At 40.3% G+C, this 21,900-nt stretch overlaps 2 protein-coding genes across 3 annotated transcripts; both read right to left on the bottom strand.

Moving 5' to 3' along the window:
• Positions 1 to 6,339: 6,339 nt before the first annotated feature.
• On the bottom strand, positions 6,340 to 10,734 carry zgc:55461 (beta-tubulin family protein). Of its 2 annotated transcripts, XM_047045050.1 has the most exons (4): positions 10,600 to 10,734; positions 10,291 to 10,399; positions 10,069 to 10,179; positions 6,340 to 8,848 (listed from the first exon to the last, which is right to left on the bottom strand). In XM_047045050.1, exons 1-4 carry the CDS (start codon positions 10,654 to 10,656, stop codon positions 7,788 to 7,790), a joined length of 1,338 nt encoding a protein of 445 aa, XP_046901006.1. In that variant the 5' UTR covers positions 10,657 to 10,734; the 3' UTR covers positions 6,340 to 7,787. The 2 variants fall into 2 exon arrangements, with proteins under 2 accessions (XP_046901006.1, XP_046901007.1); XM_047045051.1 differs by lacking the exon at positions 10,600 to 10,734 and having other exon boundaries at positions 10,116 to 10,179; positions 10,291 to 10,333.
• A 2,685-nt stretch (positions 10,735 to 13,419) lies between these two features.
• On the bottom strand, positions 13,420 to 15,993 carry LOC124483969 (green-sensitive opsin-2-like). The gene is made up of 5 exons (XM_047044587.1): positions 15,543 to 15,993; positions 15,251 to 15,419; positions 14,193 to 14,358; positions 13,750 to 13,989; positions 13,420 to 13,599 (listed from the first exon to the last, which is right to left on the bottom strand). Exons 1-5 carry the CDS (start codon positions 15,901 to 15,903, stop codon positions 13,495 to 13,497), a joined length of 1,041 nt encoding a protein of 346 aa, XP_046900543.1. The 5' UTR covers positions 15,904 to 15,993; the 3' UTR covers positions 13,420 to 13,494.
• Between the last annotated feature and the right edge of the window lie 5,907 nt (positions 15,994 to 21,900).

Genomic DNA, 21,900 nt, shown 5'->3' with positions numbered 1-21,900 from the left:
TCTACTATAAAAAAATTAAGTGTTATGTTCATATTTGTATAAAAAAACTAAGCAGCAAATAGGAACATGATATTTCCTGGTCTACTCATACTGTTCATCTCACAGATACAATTTCAGTAAATATTGAATTCCCACAATAACCCTCTTTCCCATCTTTTCAACCTGTCATTTCCATCTTGTGATGACCATGTCATGGGAGACTGTATACTGAAGTTTTGGCCACACAACAACTCCATCTATCCATCCATCTGTCCCCTCTTTAACCATACCCTCTCTTCTCCTATTCAATAGGACCACCTGCAGATGAAACCCCCTTTTCCCTCTTTTTCTGGACGTCTACCGACCTCTGGCACAAAGTTGGCTACCTAGGGGGCGCTCTTTATCCAATCCTCTGCATGATAAAATCTCTTTTGACATTTCCCTTTCCATTCTATCTGAAAGAGGCCAGCACTGACATTACAGTTAAGCGACTCAAAGGCCCTGTCAAATGGACATTTCTTATATTCAAGCTAGACCAGGTCTCCAGAGAGCCGTTGGCTGGGGGACAGTGGTATTAAGAAGAGATGACAGAAAGTGTCTGAGATTGTGAAACATATCATCCAAAAGCAGGGAAGAGCCAGACAGGTGGACACAATGTGACATCAGCTTGTCCAGTAATGTGTTACAGTAGTTTGTAGAGTTTTAATAGTGTGTTTGAGAAGTTAGCAAAACAGTACTTGCACCTACAATTGCACATGTTATCCTATATAACACCAACACACATAACCAAGAATACCAACAATGTACCATCCTACTCACAACAGCCATGGCCTTAGTTAGAGTTTGTTCTGCACTTTCATTCAAATTGCGAAGCCCCTTGGCACATTAACTCACACAACCAATGCTTTGCCATGGACACCATTTGTATACAAATAATTTTAATATTTCGCAGACCCTTTTATTTAAGGCAACAACCAAAGGGTGGGGGCGGAGATCTTGGAGTGGGGGTTCAAACCTTCAACATAATTTATCTCAGGGGATTTAATAAAGTAGTGCTATACATTGTACCTACATCCTTGTACTCTACTCTTGAATCTCTGGCCAATCTCAGGTCTCAAACACTTGGTCTCTCCTTTGTGTCCTTGGCAGCCCCCTGGTGGGTAAAACACTGGTATGTTCAAATCCAGGTTATTGACTGAACGTAACTGGCACCAAGATATACATTAATACCCCAAACATTGAACCAATGACTGCCAAATTGCAGGTGAGGATAGGGTTATGGTAAGCCAATGCTTTAACGGTTAAAGATGGCATTGTCAGGCTCAAACATCCCTTTTATGTCCGTGTCATAGTTTACCTTGGCAAGCAGGTAGTAGATTCCTGGATCAGTGCTTGAATCACACTGTATTGTCTGAAAGACTTTAAAGACACAAGTAAACCAGAACAAAATTATAATAATTGGTCTACAGACGGTGAACTGGCCTGAAATGTGTGTGAGTTGGAACTGAGAATAACTTGCTTTCAACTCAGACTTAGTGTCAACCACTTAAAATATTTCTATCTTCACCTCTGCAGGCAGTCTTGACAAATGGTGTTAAAAAACTGTGTAACGTTTTGTGGCTGCAGTGTTCAAATCTATATCTCCATAACTTTCACCGGTCTTAGGGAACATCTGTCTAAACTAACAGAATTGGCATAATGGTTATGCTCCATCTAACCACAATAGAGAGGATGGATAGAGTGATGAACTGAATGCCCTGGTGAGCAGAGAGCTGATCATCTCCTCCAAGTATAGCATGTGTAATTTCCATCCTCTCCCTTTCCCATGGTGGTTTTCGACTGACGTTGGCCATGGTGTGTATGTGTGTGTGTGTGTGTGAGAGACAAGACAGCAGCCCCTACCACATCCTTCCCTCCCCTGAGACAGATGGGACGTTCCACTAGAGCTCCTTCCAACAGCAGGGGGCATAGCTGGGAGAGGGTGACTGACGTGCCAGCTCCAGGGAGAGAGAGAAAGAGACGAGAGGAGAAGAAAGAAGGAACATGATAAAAGAGCTCAAGAAAGAAGGCAGAGGGGGATAGGAAAAGAAAACAAGTTCAAAGGGGAGCAGAGAATGAAACGGAAAATGATAGATGGAGACAAATGAAAACCAATTCCTCCATCATTGCAAAGGATGCTCTTGAGTTGATCAGACTAATAACAAATGTACTTGGGTAAATTGGTTTAGCTGGGTATGTGATGTAAGGATGTACAGTGTTTACTTTAACAGGTCAGACACCAGTATAACTTCTTTCTTTTTTTCTTTCAGCTTTGGCTTTGTACAAGACAACACACAATCATACACATGTACACATCTCAAACACATACCAAGAACCCTGCCTCTGCCTTGATGATTGACGTAACCAGCTGGTGGTGGGTTTGAAAGCCAGGGGCAAGGTGTGATTGTTCTAGTCTTCAAACTAAGGTGAGCGGCACACTATTCCCATTTTAATCTTCTGGCCCTCTAGAGTCCACCCCACAGCATGCACTGAACTGAGCATTTTGGGGGGTTTCTATAAAAATGCTGAAATGTCATTGACATAAGTATTCATACCCTTTATTCAGTATTGAAAGAAGCATTTTGTTAGCAATTACAGTTTCTTCTCGAGCATTCATTTGCCATCGTTGTTGAAGTCATATGGACAATAAGTCATTGGTGTTCATAAAGTATTAAACACAGATGATTGATAAGAAGCATCATTTGATTCTCAAGTTTGTATTTAGAAGAAAATTAAACTACATCTACACAATCTCAAACAACAGTCAAACAAGAGAAATATATGGAAAGGGGGGGGTACAAAAGTGAATGACGTCCTTATCGTCTGTAATGCATAGGAAGGAATAATCAAATTAAATAAGTAATTACACATTTTGCTAGAATATGTTCATATATAGTTTGGAGAGTCAACCTGAATAATCTGGTTTCAATATCTGGTCAGAAGTTTTGAGTTCTAAACACAGCACACATTTAACGTAGTTTTCATGCATAGATACTAAATGAGAACACATTAAGTCAATTGGGAAGGCCTTTTTCTCTTCAGTTGACAACGCTATTGTCTCTTCTAAAGTTTTAAATCAAGTATTTTGTTTGTGTTTATTTGGTTTTCGACTTTAGTGTATAGATCAACACAAACACAATGCTCAATTGTGAATGATTATGAGTGTTTTGAACATAATACATGCATTCAGGCATACTCACACACACACACACACTCACCCACATATAGACATGCACCCCAGGATTTCGACAGCTCCGGTGTGGGGACTCTTGATTGATGAGCCCCATTCCAAATGTTGTTTCATCTAAATCAGTGGGGGCATAGCTGCCTGGTGCATTTTAATACCAAAGAAAACATTAACCCCAAACAGTCCCTCCAACCATTTCATTAGTCATCCCCTCCACTGTGAACAAACACGCCCCACATGGCTTCAGGACAGAGAGGGGTAGAGATGGAGGGATGTGAGGGAAGGAGGGAGGGACAGTGAACGATGGATGGCGGGGGGCCATTACAGGATGATAATCTAATTTGGTGATGCCCTACTGCTCGGAAATCCCGGAAAGTTTAAGTGGAAAATGCCCTCCTTTTTATTTTATCTGGTCTGCTTACAGGGGGTATTGAACTTTCAAATGGCGGTCTTGAGGTCTCTGTCTCTCTCTTCCTGGTGTTTGGTGTAACAATGTTTGTTGGTCACAGACTAAAGGGTAAACAGCATAAAAAGTTGATAGGACTGAGGTTTGAATTCTGGGTCATCTCTAGGGAGATTTAGATGTGCCAGTGGAGAAGTCAGTCCTACAATCTGAGTGACAACCGACCTAACATACGTATATAGAACTAAATAAATTAGTTGCCAAACCATGAAAGAAGATTGAGACCAGTTTTGACTGTATAAATCATCTCTTTATCAATGGCCACATGGACAACTGTATTTGCAATGATCCAACCCTTCTGTAAGAAGGTTCCAGATGGAATGCGTTTTCTGTCAGATGCTATTTTAAATATTTTCTACTATTGGCTCTGAGTGTTAGGTCACACCTTGTAGTCTCAATTCTGACTATGTTAATAGGGCAGAAATGTATGATTTCACACAATGAGAATTTCACAATCAATCAACCCTATTGAACCCAAAATACAAGGATGGAGTGTCAATTTAATGGCCTGCAGATGGTGTGTCTGACATTTTCCACCATTTTAAATCTTGACCACTTTTTATGAGACAGTTCAACCTCTATGGTCACCACAGGACAGCTAAAGCAGATTCATAAAGTCTTGGCATATTTTTTCCTCAAGGCGTTCCTTGGACACAGTGGAGAAAAGTCTCTGCCGTGCCGCTAATGGTTTGATACGGCCCCCTGACTGTGTTCATTTCAGTGCAAAGCCAGCTCATCCCATCCCTACTGGGGCCGTGATACAATTACACCCCCGGAACTGCAAGGGGCTTTCTGTGTGTCCCTTCTAAAGTGGGGCCAAGCCTAAAATGATGTGTGTGCATGTGTATGTGTCTGTTGGTGGGTAGTAGGTCTATGCATGCAGTACTTGGTATTGGTTGGTACATCACACACAGAGCGGAAGCTTGCACTCACTATTCACGGTTAATCAATCATCGCGACGCCTTAATGACGCCCCGCTGCTCCTCTAATGTCTTCTGGCAAGGTTGGGCTGCCGCTGGCGCAGAGCTCACGCAGGCACACATATGGCCGCCTCGAGTGAGTGACAGGACCCCTTTCGCGCGTGGCGCCCGAATGCTGGATGCCATCAGCCACGCACAGCCGCCGCCGGCTAGGAGCTGAATGGCATGAAGAAAAAAGGGGTATGGAATAGAGAGTGAAGGAGAGAGAAAGAGAGATAAGTATGTAGGGATAAAGTGGGGGAAAGGGAAGGGGAAAGTATGATCCAAATAAAATGGCAAGATAGAAAATAGTGTGTTCGACAAGAAAAATGGGAGAGAGATTAGGCAGAAAATACACACAGACAAATACAAATCTAGGAAGAGATATATATTTAGAGTTTGAAAAAGGTATTACATCCCATTAGTATTGCTGGCTTGGCTGACCTCCCTGTGTCAAAGGTGAATAGCCAAGAACCACAAGTAGGGCATCTGAGAAAAAAATACCAACAACTTTATTTTAAACACTCAAACAGTGTAAAGTCAGTCAATTAACTTTATGAGCACAGAAGATCAGATCTAAAGATCATATCTAAAATCTCCAACTCCCACACAGTCATCTGTTTCCTTATTGACACAGAGTCTTTCAACCCTGTTTGTTTTGACTTCCAAGGTTGCCAAATCATAGACATGATATCTGAATTTCACAATTTACTGTATGCTGTGCCTGGGAGCTCCTAGGGCAGAAGGTCATATGGCAGAGTGCACTCACTGCCAGCCTACTCAAGTACATACACACTTTCTTGATAGGATCACCTCATAAGTGACTCAGAGAGCATATTATACATAACAAGACAGGATCTGTAATCCGGTCACTTTTTCCTTTGTCTCTTGCTCTCTCTCTGCCCATTTCTCTCTGTGCAGGTGATTCTTCAACATCAAAGTAGCCAGATATGGCAACCACCCAGAGCACAAGATGCAACTTTCTCAGGGCTTTGAAGAACTTTGTGACTGAGCAGGCTGATGAGTTACAGGATAATGACCAGAAGGTAAGTGGTACCAACACTATTGTCGTCAACACGGCGCTCTGCTGAAAACATAAGAGAAATCCACTAATGCCATGTTGTTGAAGTACATTTGTGTCACATCTCTCTCTGGCAGCTCTGGCTTCCCTTCTGTAGGGTGTAGACTGAAGTTCTGCAGGAAAGAGGACTTGATCAACTTGTTTCTGAATCTGGTGGCTGGCAACTCAGCCCAAGACTGCTTGCAGCAGTACTTCCAGGAGCCTATACTAAAAAGCTGAATTTGGCGATATTGTAAAATAATTACAAATTGATGTAACATATACAAAATTTAAAACATGCATATTTCACATGGCGGGCAAGAAAATAAATTGCAAATGTTTTTTCTTGACAAATAGTCAATTCAGGATAGGCGTGAATGTTTCAATTTATAGTTTAAAGTGTACTTGTAAGTACTTCAAGAAGTCTACATCATAAATTGATGGTCAAAGACAGCCTGCACATTGCAAACTCTAATTAAACTAACACCAAGTCAAATAACAAACGTTATCACTAGCTCTGGATAAGTGTCTGCTAAATAAATAAAGTAACTAAATGTAGCTGCATCACAGGCTTGGGCACCAACTCAACCATTGTGCATGTAATGACTTACGTAATGAACTAAATGTTCTACACATTTTTTCTACACATTTGTGGGAGTAAGACAATTTAATAGAGAACATGTATAACACGTCAATATATAATTTAACCGAAGCAATTGATAATGTAGGAAAGAGCAGACCATTTTTGACTGTATAATCATTTGCATGAATGTACCAGAGCATTGGCAATTGCTTTCATGTGCTTAATTGACTAGATGATGGAGGTTAAACAAGTACTTTGAGAATTTCAATTGTGATGACAGAAATGTAGGTACCAAAACCACTGAAGAATCACTATGTTTAATTCCAGAAATATGTGTATGTCACCGACTGCATCATGGGCACTGTGCACTAGAAAATGTAATCTGTTTAGGACAATTAAAATAAGTGTTCAGATCACTGTATTAACTTTGAGAGCCATTACCCGAGTTTAGACACGTGTCAAATCAATGGAGAAAAGCTGTAATGCAACAGTACAAAACTGACCCAAAGTAGGCTAAGCGCTCCGCCTATGGGAGGGAAAACATTACATGTAGTTTTTCACTGCAAGCAAACATGGAGAACTCATATAGCATAAGGATTCTAAATGGAGCCATACAGCTATTCTGCATAGAATCACTTTTAAGATGGAATTTTGTAGCCTTCAAGTTGTCTATACCAATTTTATATTACTGACCGTAAAGCATTTTTATGAAGATAATTGGCTATAATAGAAAACTACTGGGACATATCTTCTGATAGGAGGCCCATCACTTACAATGTCTTCTGGTGTGTAGTCTTCTGGTGTGTTGAGTTACAATCTTACAACTTTGGGTATCGTAATATCATGACGCTTCATCCATCTTTAATTTATCTGCGATATGACAGCTCCATCTACTGGATGAGAGTTGCCATTGCTTGTTGTTGCCTTACATTGTTTTGTAGAAAATATTTGTACATTAAGTACATTTTAAGAGATGTTGAATACAGGAACAGGACATTGACACTGATGTGCAGAATTTAAATTCTTAAGCTGGCGACAGAAATCAAGGGAAGAGTGGATTTGAGAGAACAGTCATTTTATTATGCAGCATTGTCTATGCTACTCGGTTATGCTCAGATTCCGTTAAAACACTCAAGAACAGATTTTGTCAAATTAAATGGCCATTGAGGTAACATCAAATGATTTGCGAAAAGCAAAACACTTGAATTTTTGTTTAGTAAAATCTTTAGCTTTACTGTCAAATGAGAAGTTTTTTAATTTGTTGAACCTGCCAACAGTTGGCATAATGCAAGCGTCAAAGTATTACCTTTTACTGCAACAAAGTGAAGGTGAAAGTGGAGTAAAGGATGGAACAAATGGCAATCACAAGGCATTGCCATGAAAGTAGATATTTGGTCAAAAGAGATTATGAATGCCAAAATTTAAATTTTAAAAAGAGACAGACTGACAAACAGGAATCCTGAAAGCAAGTAAAGTACTTGGACATGTATTTAGCCAGCTGCTCCTTTCCTTCCTCCTCAAGCCAGCTCCTCCTCTCCTTCCTCCTCAAACTCGCCCTCTTCCTCAGCAGTGGCATCCTGGTACTGCTGGTACTCAGACACCAGGTCGTTCATGTTGCTCTCAGCCTCAGTGAACTCCATCTCATCCATGCCCTCGCCGGTGTACCAGTGCAAGAAGGCCTTGCGCCGAAACATAGCAGTAAACTGCTCAGAGATGCGCTTGAACAGCTCCTGAATGGCTGTGCTATTGCCGATGAAGGTGGCGGCCATCTTGAGACCACGGGGTGGGATGTCACACACAGCAGTCTTGACGTTGTTTGGGATCCACTCCACAAAATAGCTGCTGTTTTTGTTCTGCACATTCAGCATCTGCTCGTCCACCTCCTTCATGGACATGCGACCCCGGAAGATAGCTGCAACGGTCAGGTAACGCCCGTGGCGAGGGTCACAGGCTGCCATCATGTTCTTGGCATCAAACATTTGCTGGGTGAGCTCTGGCACTGTCAGGGCACGATACTGTTGGCTCCCCCTGCTTGTAAGGGGGGCAAATCCTGGAATGAAGAAGTGCAAACGGGGGAAAGGTACCATGTTGACAGCCAGTTTGCGGAGGTCAGCGTTGAGCTGACCAGGAAAGCGAAGGCATGTGGTGACTCCGCTCATTGTGGCAGAAACCAAGTGGTTGAGGTCACCATATGTGGGTGTGGTAAGTTTGAGAGTGCGGAAGCAGATATCATAAAGAGCCTCATTGTCGATGCAGAAGGTCTCATCTGTATTTTCCACCAGCTGGTGGACGGAGAGAGTGGCGTTGTAGGGCTCGACCACAGTGTCTGATACTTTGGGCGAAGGTACCACACTAAATGTGTTCATGATGCGATCGGGGTACTCTTCACGTATCTTACTAACGAGTAAAGTGCCCATGCCAGAGCCAGTACCCCCACCCAGGGAGTGGGTAAGCTGGAAGCCCTGGAGACAGTCACAGCTCTCTGCCTCCTTTCTCACCACATCCAGGACTGAATCCACTAGCTCTGCCCCCTCTGTGTAATGGCCCTTGGCCCAGTTGTTTCCTGCACCACTTTGGCCTAGAGACACAAAGTCCTTTATGGTTAACACTTGCCACAAAGTCTAAGAATACACACATTTTCAACCAATTCATTCATATTTTGTTGTAAAAGTCATAGGTTTGTGAGAAAATTATCAAATGCTAAACTAAATAACATAAATCTGATGACACCAGCAGAGTAAAAACTGCAGACTTCTACTGGAACTATCTACTAGGGGTGTAACGATACACTCAGCTCACGATTCGATACGCATCACGATAAAGGGTTCACAATAAGATATGCATCTAGATATGTTGAACCCATGGGGGGGGGGGGGGGGGGGGGGGGGGGGGGGGTCGCACTTCAGGGCCACCGTACTTAAGCCCAATTGATTTCTTACAGTCGTTGTTGCTATTAACACGCTAGCATTCTGCTAATGGATGCTGATTGTATGACATCATTGACATTTTAAAAGGCTCTTTAGAACAAAAAAGCGACTTAAAATGTTTTTAACACCCAACAGTATATTTTCTTTGCCTCCTCTTTCGAATGCAACATTCAAATTACTAGACAAAAAATTATACCCTGAGAAGTGCATTTTGAGGGGTATAGCTCCATAGACCTCCATTCATTCTGCACTCACTGGTGAGCGCCATCAAATGGAACCAGAGTGGAACTGCAACCAGCCCAGAACTCGGAAGTTTCCCGAGAGTGGCAGTTATATCAAAGAATGTCTAATATGATTTAACAGGCCCTGGTTATATGGTTCTCCCCATATTAGACATTCTCTAGTAGGCTATCGCACCCATTACAAGACTGTCGTTACCTATGCACTTTTGTAAAACTCTCTTGGAAGTCGCTTTGGATAAAAGCGTCTGCTAAATGCATAAATATAAATGTACGGTTTTAAATTAGACAAAATGAGTTCGACGTCTAGCAGATTCTCCAGTCACTCGACAAGAGGACGGTAAAAAATAATAAATAAAAAACAACGGGCCTTCGACCCGGTTATATTCCATTTCCAGGTTCTTCTATTTCAGTTTCAGCCGAACTCATTTTGCCCTGCTAGGCTCAGGCTGCCCAGTTATAGTTGGGAATGTACTGTGCACGCGTGACGCAGGTGCAAAGGTTGCGTGTTCGTAGTTCAAACGGATGTCATATCTAAAAAACTACGTTAGCCTACATATTGTTACACGTTTGCACCGCAACGTATTGTACTACGATTTATTGTTACACCCCTACCATCTACTGTTTCTCACCAAAGACAAAGTTATCAGGTCGAAAAATCTGTCCAAATGGACCCGACCTCACGGAGTCCATGGTGCCAGGCTCCAAGTCCACCAACACTGCACGGGGAACATACTTTCCTCCTAGCAAACCAAACAGCAACGTAGGTTTTAAAAATGGGACCAGTACAAACTAAGTAACCAAGTACAATATATAATTTTTTTGTAGGCCTACACAATGAAGTAACAAAATACCTGTTGCTTCGTTGTAGTACACATTGATTCTCTCCAACTGAAGATCGCTATCCCCGTGGTACGTTCCAGTGGGGTCAATGCCATGTTCGTCACTTATCACTTCCCAAAACTGAACAGGTGTTAGTTAGTCATAGTTAATATCAGTCAGAGTGCCAATAATTTATATAATCTTCCACAAATCCACTTACAAAGTACACCGAATATGGCTCCTACGGATATCTAGGATGGCTAATGTTAGCAACGACGTTCAAGTTAGCCAAGTTTGAGCAAATTGGTTACCGTAACATAAGATTTCCAAAACTGACCAACCTTGGCTCCAATTTGATTCCCACACTGTCCAGCCTGCAGATGTACAATTTCCCTCATTTTGATTTAAGTTGGAATACAAAATACACACATCTACGACAAGCCTCTTGTAGTAAAATGCTGAAATGAAGATGACAGAGGTGTGTAGCTTTATATACCCATGCAAAGAAAGGTAATTGAAGTGATTGGATCAGTATCCTGCCAGTCACATTTTGTAGGAGGTTTCTTACTCAGAAACTGTCAGTTCATAATTCTCATTGGCTATTAGTTACAATAAACTGTTGTCAACAGTAACAAGGACATATGTAAACATTGAAGTTCTTTCTGTGACCCGTTTGTATTATTTGTAACTAGGCACGCTACCCAACAAAGGGATCAGTGAAGATCTACAGAAGATCAAATGAAATGAATAGGCCTACATACATTTGAAGTAAGGAAGTAGAACAGGTGTATTCCAGAAAGCAGGTTATGCAACATAACCAAGTTAACAATGATTCACAATTTTGCAGCAACCTACTGATGTTGCTAGTTGCTAGTAGCAACATCAGTTGCTGCGTTGTAGCAACTTGCTACAACTCTGGGTATCAACTGGGGAGTTAACTTACCTGGGTATATCACATAACCTGCTTTCTGGAATTGGAGGGCAAGTAAAAAAAATTCATTTGCACCAGCCGACACAGTATGAACACGATAGGGGGGGAGGGGGGGGGGGGGGGGGGGGTGAGACCACAAAAATAGGCTTTTGGAAGAACTTGTGAGATGTTTATAGCATATTTTATCAACTTATAAAATGTACAGATCTATAACTTATTAACTTTAAATTAAACAACTGCATTGATACTCAAAAGGTATATTGGGAAAAAATATATAGTGCAGGAGACTTGCAGAGGATCTTGAAAGAACATGATAACGTCAGCGGACCAGAAGTAGGCTAGTTAGTGTGCGCAGTATTGGAGCATGTCAAGCCTACTTCCTCTTATAAGTGTACTTCTTATTACGCGGGGGGAGCAGCCTGGCAAGCAGCTCCAGATACTCTCCACCAAGAGACCCGCCCTCCTCTGACTTTGATTGGCCGTGACCCTGAAACAAACCGATCAAACCAACGATTGCAGCGAGTATTACCCAATCGGGGGTAGAATAGGACGAGTCTTCATAGAATGTGGGTGGGATGATTTGCATTGGATGTTGCGTTGATGACAAGACAATTCTGAAAATACGCGACAAAACCCGTTCCGTAATGATTCAAAACGGGACGCGCTATTTTATTCTCAAATACGGGACGATTCCGTATTTTAAAGGACGTGTGGCAAACCTAACACAGGGTATTAAGGGCTCAAGAGTTTATACTTATGCTGTGTTCACACCAAACACGAATTCGTCTCATTCGAAGGCACATACGAGCACATTAGCGTTTGGTGTGAACACAGCATTGAAGTTCCTCAACTGAACGTTTGCCATTGGTGATAGATGCCGGAAGGGTCGAGTACAGGCTTCAGCATGAAAACACCCTCAAAGCAGTATCCACCATAAAATACTAGCCTAATACAAGTCATACGAACGTAGGCTATTAAGTCAATCAAAGGACACTGCAAACTGAAATACCAAAACATTAGCTATTCAATCTTTAAACCTACATATGAGATTGTACTGTATGGAAAAGTCAATTTTATTGTTCTAATGTGTCTCCAGATCTATGGTGTTGGTATAAAAATTCCATATCAGGCCATGGCCTATTTTTTGTTGTTGTTGTAAATAGGACCGTGGCCATAGAAATAACCAACGAAGCATGTTGGCAGGTCATGTTTTTACAAATAGTTATTTACACACAAAGAGGTAAATATATATACACATTTAAATGTAAATAGCATTTAACAAATATTTGCTATTGGATACCTAAAATGACCAATTGACAGAAGTGGTATTAACAATCTACATTAAGGTTATAGAATAGGCAACTCTTAATGATGGAGGATTGCATGTTAGAGGCTGTAGCTGTTCTCTTATACTGCAAGTTTAGCAGTGATGCCACTAATAATATATTTATACATTGTCAAAAACCGTAACACATTAAGTGGTACTGATAAGAATTCCCACTTTTAAATTACTTTTCCCAAAGGGCAGGTTTTGTGAGATGTAAAGAAAAAAGAAAATATTCTGACTAAAGTTAAGTGATATTTCACCATAGCTCACTTTCTTAAATTGATTTTGTTTGAATTTAGGAGCTGTGAAGAGATCTTTAGTGAAATTGGGAAAGGGGGGGTTATAACTAAGTGAATGCAGGCAAGAAGTGATGCTGAGTTAGTTGATGTGTTTACTGAGATTACTTCTTAGTGTTTTAATGAAGACAAGAGACTTTTTTTCATGCATGCATTTAATTAACTTAATCTAACTTGTATATTTAAAAAATAAATTATATACAGCAAATGATGACACAGGCCAAAAATAAATTATTGCCTTTCAATAACAAAATTATCTCTTGTTACTGAGTCAAACATCAGAGCTTATTGGCAGGTCTGATGCTCAGCCATTCCAACATTTGTTACCACCAAGCAGCGGAAAGTTTGCTCTTTATTTTAGTAGCAAATTTTCTGACTCTTCAGATGCCTTTTAAATGGATTTACCTAGATATTGCCTTGTTGTTTATCCAGTAGTTGCTGTCCACATGGTATATTACAAACCTCCAAGCCCTCTCTGGAGATTGCCTTCACTGTGATGAGGGTACAGAGATATAGATTGCAAATAGAGTTGAGTCTCATCTCAAACAGCCTTCATTCTCTTTTTCTTGCCTTTCTATGTCTTTATTTGTATTTTTTGTATTTTTTGAAGATCATATTCAGATCAGACTGGAAATCAAGGTGATGAATTGCATGTTGTCTTGCTTGTTGAGGTGGGACATCTTTAGGCCGGTGCCACAGAAGACACTTCTGTTTTACTCTGTGACACTGATGTTTCGTCATCAGTCATACCGCCCATGCCCACAGTTGTCAGCATACAGTTACGGAACTGGAAGAGAGCAGAGAATTGGTACAGAGAATCTGAAGCTGAACTATACAGTGCCATTACAAATATTCAGTAGCAATATAAGAAAACTGCAAAGAACTGTAAACCATTTGGAATAGGTATTACTTTCAAGTTTTGGCTTGTGCTACGCACCTGTTTGTTCAGCAGCACATAGATAATAGGATTGAACAAGGCTGAGCTTTTGGAAAAGAAGGCAGGGATTGCCATGGACTGGGCAGTGAAGGCAACTCCCTTGTTGAAGAAGATATAAGCAGCAACACTGGCATAGGGGGTCCAAGCCACAAGAAAGCCCACCACCATCAAGATGCACATACGTGTCACTTCCCTCTCAGCTTTCTGGGTGGAGGCTGAGTCCTGCTGTGAAGCTGCAGCCTGAAATTGTGAAGAGATAAGAGTGGAGAAGGACTCCATGAGTGATCAACATTTAGCTGGGTATTCCATTCATCTCTCTGGACTAATTAAGAACATAATCACAAAAGTGAGTTTCAATGAGAAGCTTGTTTGCATTTTTCAGTACTAAAACTGTTTTGGAAAAAGCTTTTTCTATTAGTTATGAACATCAAAACATATCTTACCGCCTTGACTGTGCACACAAGGTTTCCATAAGTGAAGAAAATGACGATAACAGGAATAATGAAGTGGCAGCTGAACATGTACAAGACGTAGGATTCATTGTTGAAACCTGGGGCCAACGTGTAATAATCAGGGCCACAGGAACACTGCAGCCCCTCAGGAATGTACCTGTGTAGAGAATATATCTTTACTTACAATGCATTTCCCAACCAAGTACATTATTGGTTAACATGGATGACGAGCTCTCCCTCACAGCCCACATTGCTGCGGTCTCCCGGTCGTGTAGATTCACCCTCTACAATATCCAGAGATCAGGAGATACCCGTCTGAGCATTCCACCCAGCTGCTAGTCCAAGCACTTGTCCTCTCAAAAGTTGGACTACTGCAACTCGCTGCTTGCCGGTCTCCCAGCATGCGCAACCCGCCCTCTCCAGAGGATTCAGAACTCAACAGCCCGTCTGGTCTTGAATCTACCCAGACGCTCCCATGTTACCCCACTCCTCATCTCCCTCCACTGGCTTCCCATCACAGCCCGTATCAGATTGAAGACTCTGGTACTGACCTTTAGAGAGGTGAACGGGACTGCACCCGACTACATCAAGTCTCTCCTCCATCCTTACACCCCCATCCGCTACCTACGGTCTTCTTCTGACAACCGTCTGGTGGTCCCACCGCTCAAGAGCTTGTTTGTTGCAACTGTCTTAAAAGTATTGTACTCACCGTAAAATATATTATTGTTGCTTGCTTTTTTCCACAGGTACACTCTTGCACTTTTGAGGTTCTTGCTGTTTAATTGTAACTTGTCTAACTACATGTTCTTATTGTTCTTCCCTTTGGGACATATTTGGTTTTCACAATGTATGGTTCATGTTTGGCTACCCTCAATGTTTGGGGCTATCTCATTGTTATGATCAGTGTCCTATGCACTTTTGTAAAACTCTTGGAAGTCGCTTTGGATAAAAGCGTCTGCTAAATGCATAAATGTAAAAATTTGAACAAATATTGACTGTGTTTGTATGTAAGTACTATGTAAGTACTATGTAAGTACTATGTATTGTACCTTGACCAGCCAACAAGTGGGGGAGCAGCACAGGCCATTGCCATGACCCAGGTGAACGCAACTCCTGCTCCTGCATGAGTGGATCCAAACTTGAAGCTCCCCATGGGTTTGCAAACCACAATGTATCTCTCAATGGCCAGGACTACCAATGACCACAAGGCAACTTCACCTAGAATTGAGAATGAATATAATGATTAAATTGTGTTTAAAATCTCAAATGATAAAAATCATGCAAGTTGCAGATTTAGTAATCAATAGAAGAATGTATAGCCTCATATACAGTTTTTCTTACCTCCAAGGGTAGCCATGAAGCCCTCAATGGCACAGCCCAGTGGCCCAGCGATAAAGTAACCATTAACAGCAGATGTGATGGTGATGGTGAACCCAAAGAGGACCATGATCATTCCAGCCACAGCCAAGTTGACCAGGATGAAGTTGAGAGGTTGCCGGAGCTTCTTGTGCTGAGCTGTAACCAGCAGTGTCAGACCGTTGATAGGAAAGCCAAAACAGATCAAGAAAAACATGTAGACGGCAAGCAATTTGAATTGCCATGGGTCTGCCAAGTAATACTGTGTGTACTCAAAAGGATTCCTGACAAGCCCAGTCCGGTTGGACATGGGGATGTAGAAATTGTTGCCCTCCGTGCCGTTCATCTTCAGTCACTAAGGTCTGCTCTGACAGGGAACTTGCTGTCTAAGGACAATGGTGTTAATCAACTCCACAGTAAGTGTTGTCTTGGTCATGGCTTTTATACCCTTTGGAAGCCTGCACCAATTGTCTAAGTAAGATTACCAGGGGATTGTAAAGAAGTTAGGCGTTAAACGTCTAGTCCGTAATTGTGCTTAACACCGGATAGACACCCATGCTAAGCAAGGATTTATAAATTAGCCAAGCACTAGTTTTAAAGTCAGAGGGTCAAACCCTTCAAGACCAGTCTATTTGGACAAACCCATCTGTTGAACGATTCCAGTGCTGCCACTTTAACACAAAATTAATCAAACACTCAAACAGAGACAAGACAATCATGAATCAGTCAAGATCAACCAAGCAGAAATCCCTCGTCGGCTACAGGCAGCAAATACCTTTGGTCCTGTGTGGCAGGGACGGACCAGATGGACTCAATGCACAGAAAACAATGACCTGTCGTCCACAAAAATCTTGCTATATGCAATTACAGCACTCTGTAAAATGTACTTTGATGGTGTTTTTCTTTCCAAAATTTTAATTTGGCTTACTGCACTTGCAGAAAAAGCCAATTTAATTTGTCACTAAAAGATCACATCTGGAATGATGACAGTATGAGCAAAGTACATTTTTTCTGAAAATCTGCCAGAGGGCAGTTAAGGTAAGGTTAAGTTTCCTCTGACCTAGTTCTATTCCATTCATTAGCCATCCACTGTACTGTTAATTAAGAGATTTGAGCACCAGAAAGGTGCTGTAGTGCGCCATAAGCTTATTAGATAAGTGGTTAAATAGTTTGCTTCTACGTCACTCCATCTTCTCCTGTCACTCTTTATACATTAAAGGATTTTTTCCAACTTAAAACGTTAAAGGGTTTTCAACAGGATTTGGACATGTAAGGCTTATTCCATTTCACTTGGCATCCAAGTAACCTTAACGGAAGTACCAAGAACAAGGATGACAGACCTGCACTAATTAAGCACAGTGATTAGTGACACTTGTGCTGTCATGCCCGCATGAGCTTGAAAATTGAACATTGTTATTAGTATTTTCTCTGTGGCCATGTCCACACTAATAGGCCTACGTTTTTGTTTGAAAACGCATATCTTTTAAATGTGAAAACTTTTAGCGTTGTAGTGTGGACTGTGAAAACAGAGGCTTTAGAAAACAACGTATTTGTATTCATGTGACGCAGTCATATGACTAGTGATGGGTAGCTTTGCTCGCATCTTTCTCCGCCGCCATTACTGAACAACAACTCAAACTAATGCACGACATCAACGTCATTGTTATCAGCCACTCCCTTAGTACGCTGATTGGACATACAATTTTTTTTTTTCTGAAAACAGAATGATGCATTGAAATCCCAGACCTAGTACAGAAGCAAAATCCAAATTGAGCGGAAGTACGTAGGAGGGCAGAGCCAGGCTAACCCAGACCAAACTTCACAATTCTTTTGTGGGCGGGGCTAAATTGGGCTGCCAGCCAGGCTAGTTTATTGTGGTAAATCTTCATAAAGTAGGCTACTTCATGTCAAGGCAGTTCTGTATATCCCAGCATCAAATTATTCTTACTGTACACTGCAGGGATTCGTATGAGTAACCACAGTCAATTTTAGGCATGTAACACTTTCTTAGTCAGGGTTAGCAGGGGGTGCATTGCACTTACATCAAATGGAAAACCATGCCATGAAATGTTCTCCCTTCGCATTTCTTCCCTTCTACTCCAGCATTATGTACATTTAATAGCATAAATTTAATACCAATAGCCTACATGTGTATGTATAAATTGGACAGGTCTGAAAACAGAATAATCCATGGTAGGTGGGGGATTATTATGTTTTCATTTATTTAATTGACTTAAACAATAAGAGTTAGATATCCTATCTTAAAAAAGGATTTTATGGTGAGAACATTTGTTTTGATGTTGATACATCGTTTTTAGTAGGCTACCTACTTTTGTAGGCAATAGGCATGTGAACCTTTGACCCCTTTTCAGGACATCTGATAACCTATTCTGGATTACAAGGCTGTTGTTTTCGACCTGTGAGTAACCTTATACGCACAAGCTAACTGAATTAAAATCGCATGCCTTTGAAGAGCCATGTAAAATAGCCTACTTTGAACCTGCTACACAAAATACATTTCCTTTGGTAATCATAGCTGGGGTATATTTATTTCCTCAGAATGTGATGTCGTGCAGCAATAATGTTGGTTCGCGTTCGTTACTATACGGTTTGAATGACGAATTTTAAGGATATTGTGTTGAAAATAGCATCTGATATTTACACAGATAACCGACATACTGTTCTTGAATTCTATAACAAATTCCATAACAAAGAAAGTATAATGTGAGACTTCTGTCTACCCTTCGTTTGGTTGAGTTATGAAGATGAAATCCACTCTTTGATTCCGAGTGGTTTGCGCGCGCTCCCGCGACGGGGTGCATTGGGGCGCGCAACACGGGAATGCCCATCACTACATGTGACCCATTCAATACAAGAGTTTTTTTTTTTTTTACAAGGGTGAGTTCAAGTAATGTGGGACATCTGGTAAAGTGGGACAGTTATGCATTTTGATAATGTAATAGGTGCAAAACGGACATCCAATCACCAGACCTTATCTTGACAAATACAACACTTCTAGTCACAAAGTTTGTATTTGTCTGACATCATCAGAGTAGGCGTGATCTGCCTGACAAGAGATATACAGAAAAAACGCATCGAAAGCTCAGAGGCATATGACTTTATATTTCTCAATAATAAAGCTGGCAAAGGAATTTAAATTAAGTTACAATGAGTACTATTGCAGCACATTGAAGGGGTTTAACCACTGATTGAAACACATACAAATTTGTAAAATAATGCTTTGTTAGAAAGACAAAAAAACGTTTTATGTGACTGTCCCACATTACCTGATCATTTCAGGTAATGTGGGACAGCATTTGTCAGGTAGGTTAAAGTGGGACATCTAGTATGCTGTGTTTATGCTACAAAAGTTATTTAATTCGACAGTTCTCAAATGTTTAATACCAATGCATCATACTGCACTTAAGTTCCCAACTAAATAACAACTTACACTGTCATCGAACTAGCGCTTTCAGACTTGTAAGCGTGACCACTAACGCTAGTCCAACGAAATGCTAACTCAGCGGGACTTGCTAGCTAGCACAAAGACTGCAGATCACCAAGGTTTACATCAGTTACACTTTATGCCTATTGTATAAGTCAAACCCCACAACTTAATGAAACTTGCCACACCTTTGCACCTAGCATTGTTGTAGGCCTATATAAACTAATTATTATTATTATATTAGCAGACAGACTACCTAACCCTAACCCACTTTACCAGAAGCTGTCCCTCATTACCTGAAAATGCTGCCTGAGTGAGAGAGGGGGTTATGTTAGAAAGTGTGTAGCTTCTAAAATAATGTGTATTCCCATTTTATTCCAACATGAAAATGTTCCTAAACCCTAAAACGATTTACAGAAACACCACTGGGGCGAGTTAACAGTTATTTTGTAAGTCTACTGGAGCCTCTACCAAAAAGTGTCCTATTACCACCGAGGTGAAGTTAGTTTCATATTCGACATTCGACATTCGTCTCACATTCGGAAGACGCTACTTTGCAGCGCCGAGTTAGGGACCGGGTGAAAATTACCCATACAATTTTGAAAAATGATGACATTTATAATATTTCTATGACTATAAAATCTCAAACAAACAGCAGAGCATTCCAACAATGTCTGGCCTACTTCCAAACCCTTTACTTTTTCAATAAAACATTTTAAAAAATGATAGAAAATCGCTAATCTCTGAAAATAGCATGAAATCATTGATAATCTCAATAACTTTTTCAAACTTGTTTCAAAAAATCTCGAATATACACCATATTATTTTAATAGTGTCTGGCCTACTTCCACACCCTTTACTTTTTCAATAAAACATTTAAAAAAATGATAGAAAATCGCTAATCTCTGAAAATAGCATGAAATCCTTGCTAATCTCAATATCTTTTCCAAACTTGGGTCAAAAAATCTCAAATACACACCGGATTATTCTAATAGTGTCTGGCCTACTTCCACACCCTTTAGTTTTTCAATAAAACATTTAAAAAAATGATAGAAAATCGCTAATCTCTGAAAATAGCATGAAATCATTGATAATCTCAATAACTTTTTCAAACTTGGGTCAAAAAATCTCGAATATACACCATATTATTCTAATAGTGTCTGGCCTACTTCCACACCCTTTACTTTTTCAATAAAACATTTAAAAAAATGATAGAAAATAAATCGCTAATCTCTGAAAATAGCATGAAATCTTCACTAATCTCAATCAATAACTTTTATGGAACCCCATATATATTATGATTACAGCCTTTGCTTATTTTCATTGCCTGTTTCTTTTTTATCTGAAGCGTGCATTTAAACACAGTGGCACAAGTTGTGGCAATGAGTTTTGCCAAACAAAGAACCAGATCTCTGACAATAAATGACAACACAACACCAGGCTTAGGTCTCAATCATGTCTCTCTCAGCTCTGAAAGCCGGAGGACCATCTTTTATAGGGGCACAAGAATGTAAACATAGATTGTAACAGTCAGACAGTATTGACGTTACGACAGTCTCAGAGAAAGAGATTCACTGCTCCCAACACCATGACAACTCTCAGACTAGAGAGTTCATATGGAGCTCTAATTGTAGTCATGACAAGGAACGTTTAGCCAGTACTTTCTCCTGACCCCGAACATCTATTAATCCTGACACATAGACACAATCTACTCTTATTAATAGCAAGTTTACATGAGAACTTACTAACTAGTATCCAATGACTAGTTCTATTGATAAGTGAATAATGTAAGCACATAGGAAATCCCAATTTCTTCATAACTCTTCTTTCATTGGCTCCCTTGCATAGACCTTGCGCACGTGTGTGTGAGTGTTTGCGTCATCAACCCTAGTTGACCATATAGGTGTCAAGCAAATGGTCACCAGAGTTTGCGTCTCCATCTATTCCAGGTTTGGGAGTAGGCCTCTCTTTCCACACAAGGAATGCTGAACACAGTATCATTTTATACAGAATAAAAAAAGATACATCTTCAATTTTTCTGACAGGCAGACACTCAAAGTGATGGGGTGTGTCAAGGGGTTACATCAGAGTAATCTTACACATACCTCTCTCTCTAATTCGCGCTCTCTGTCTGTCTGTCTGTCTCTCTCTCTCTCTCAGTCAGATCAGTATCGACTGGATTCAAAATATTCCTTATATATAAAGTGTTTTACCTAAGACTTGACAGCTGAGACTGTCAATTGATCCGTTGTGGTGGATTGTGATCCTGTCTTCCTGTATGACATGATTACTCGTCTTCTATAAAATTTCTGAGGGATTTCATGCTATTTTCAGAGTTTAGCGATTTTCTATCATTTTTAAAACACATTATTGAAAAAGTAAAGGGTGTGGAAGTATGCCAGACACTATTAGAATAATCAGGTGTATATTAGATATTTTTTAAAACAAGTTTGAAAAAGTTATTGAGATTATCAATGATTTCATGCTATTTTCAGAGATTAGCGATTTTCTATCATTTTTTTAAAAACATTATTGAAAAAGTAAAGGGTGTGGAAGTAGGCCAGACACTATTAGAATAATCTGGTGTATATTTGAGATTTTTTGACCCAAGTCTGGAAATATTATTGAGATTAGCAAGGATTTCATGCTATTTTCAGAGATTAGCGATTTTCTATCATTTTTTAAAAGGTTTTATTAAAAAAGTAAAGAGTGTGGAAGTAGGCCAGACACTATTATAATAATCAGGTGTATATTAGAGATTTTTTGACCCAAGTCTGGAAAAGATATTGAGATTATCAACGATTTCATGCTATTTTCAGAGATTAGCGATTTTCTATCATTTTTTTAAAAACATTATTGAAAAAGTAAAGGGTGTGGAAGTAGGCCAGACACTATTAG

This window comes from Hypomesus transpacificus, chromosome 22 (assembly GCF_021917145.1).
Source record: "Hypomesus transpacificus isolate Combined female chromosome 22, fHypTra1, whole genome shotgun sequence".
Classification (NCBI taxonomy): Eukaryota; Metazoa; Chordata; class Actinopteri; order Osmeriformes; family Osmeridae; genus Hypomesus; species Hypomesus transpacificus.
Note: the sequence above shows the minus strand (reverse complement) of the source record. Positions and strands in the feature narration are given on the sequence as shown.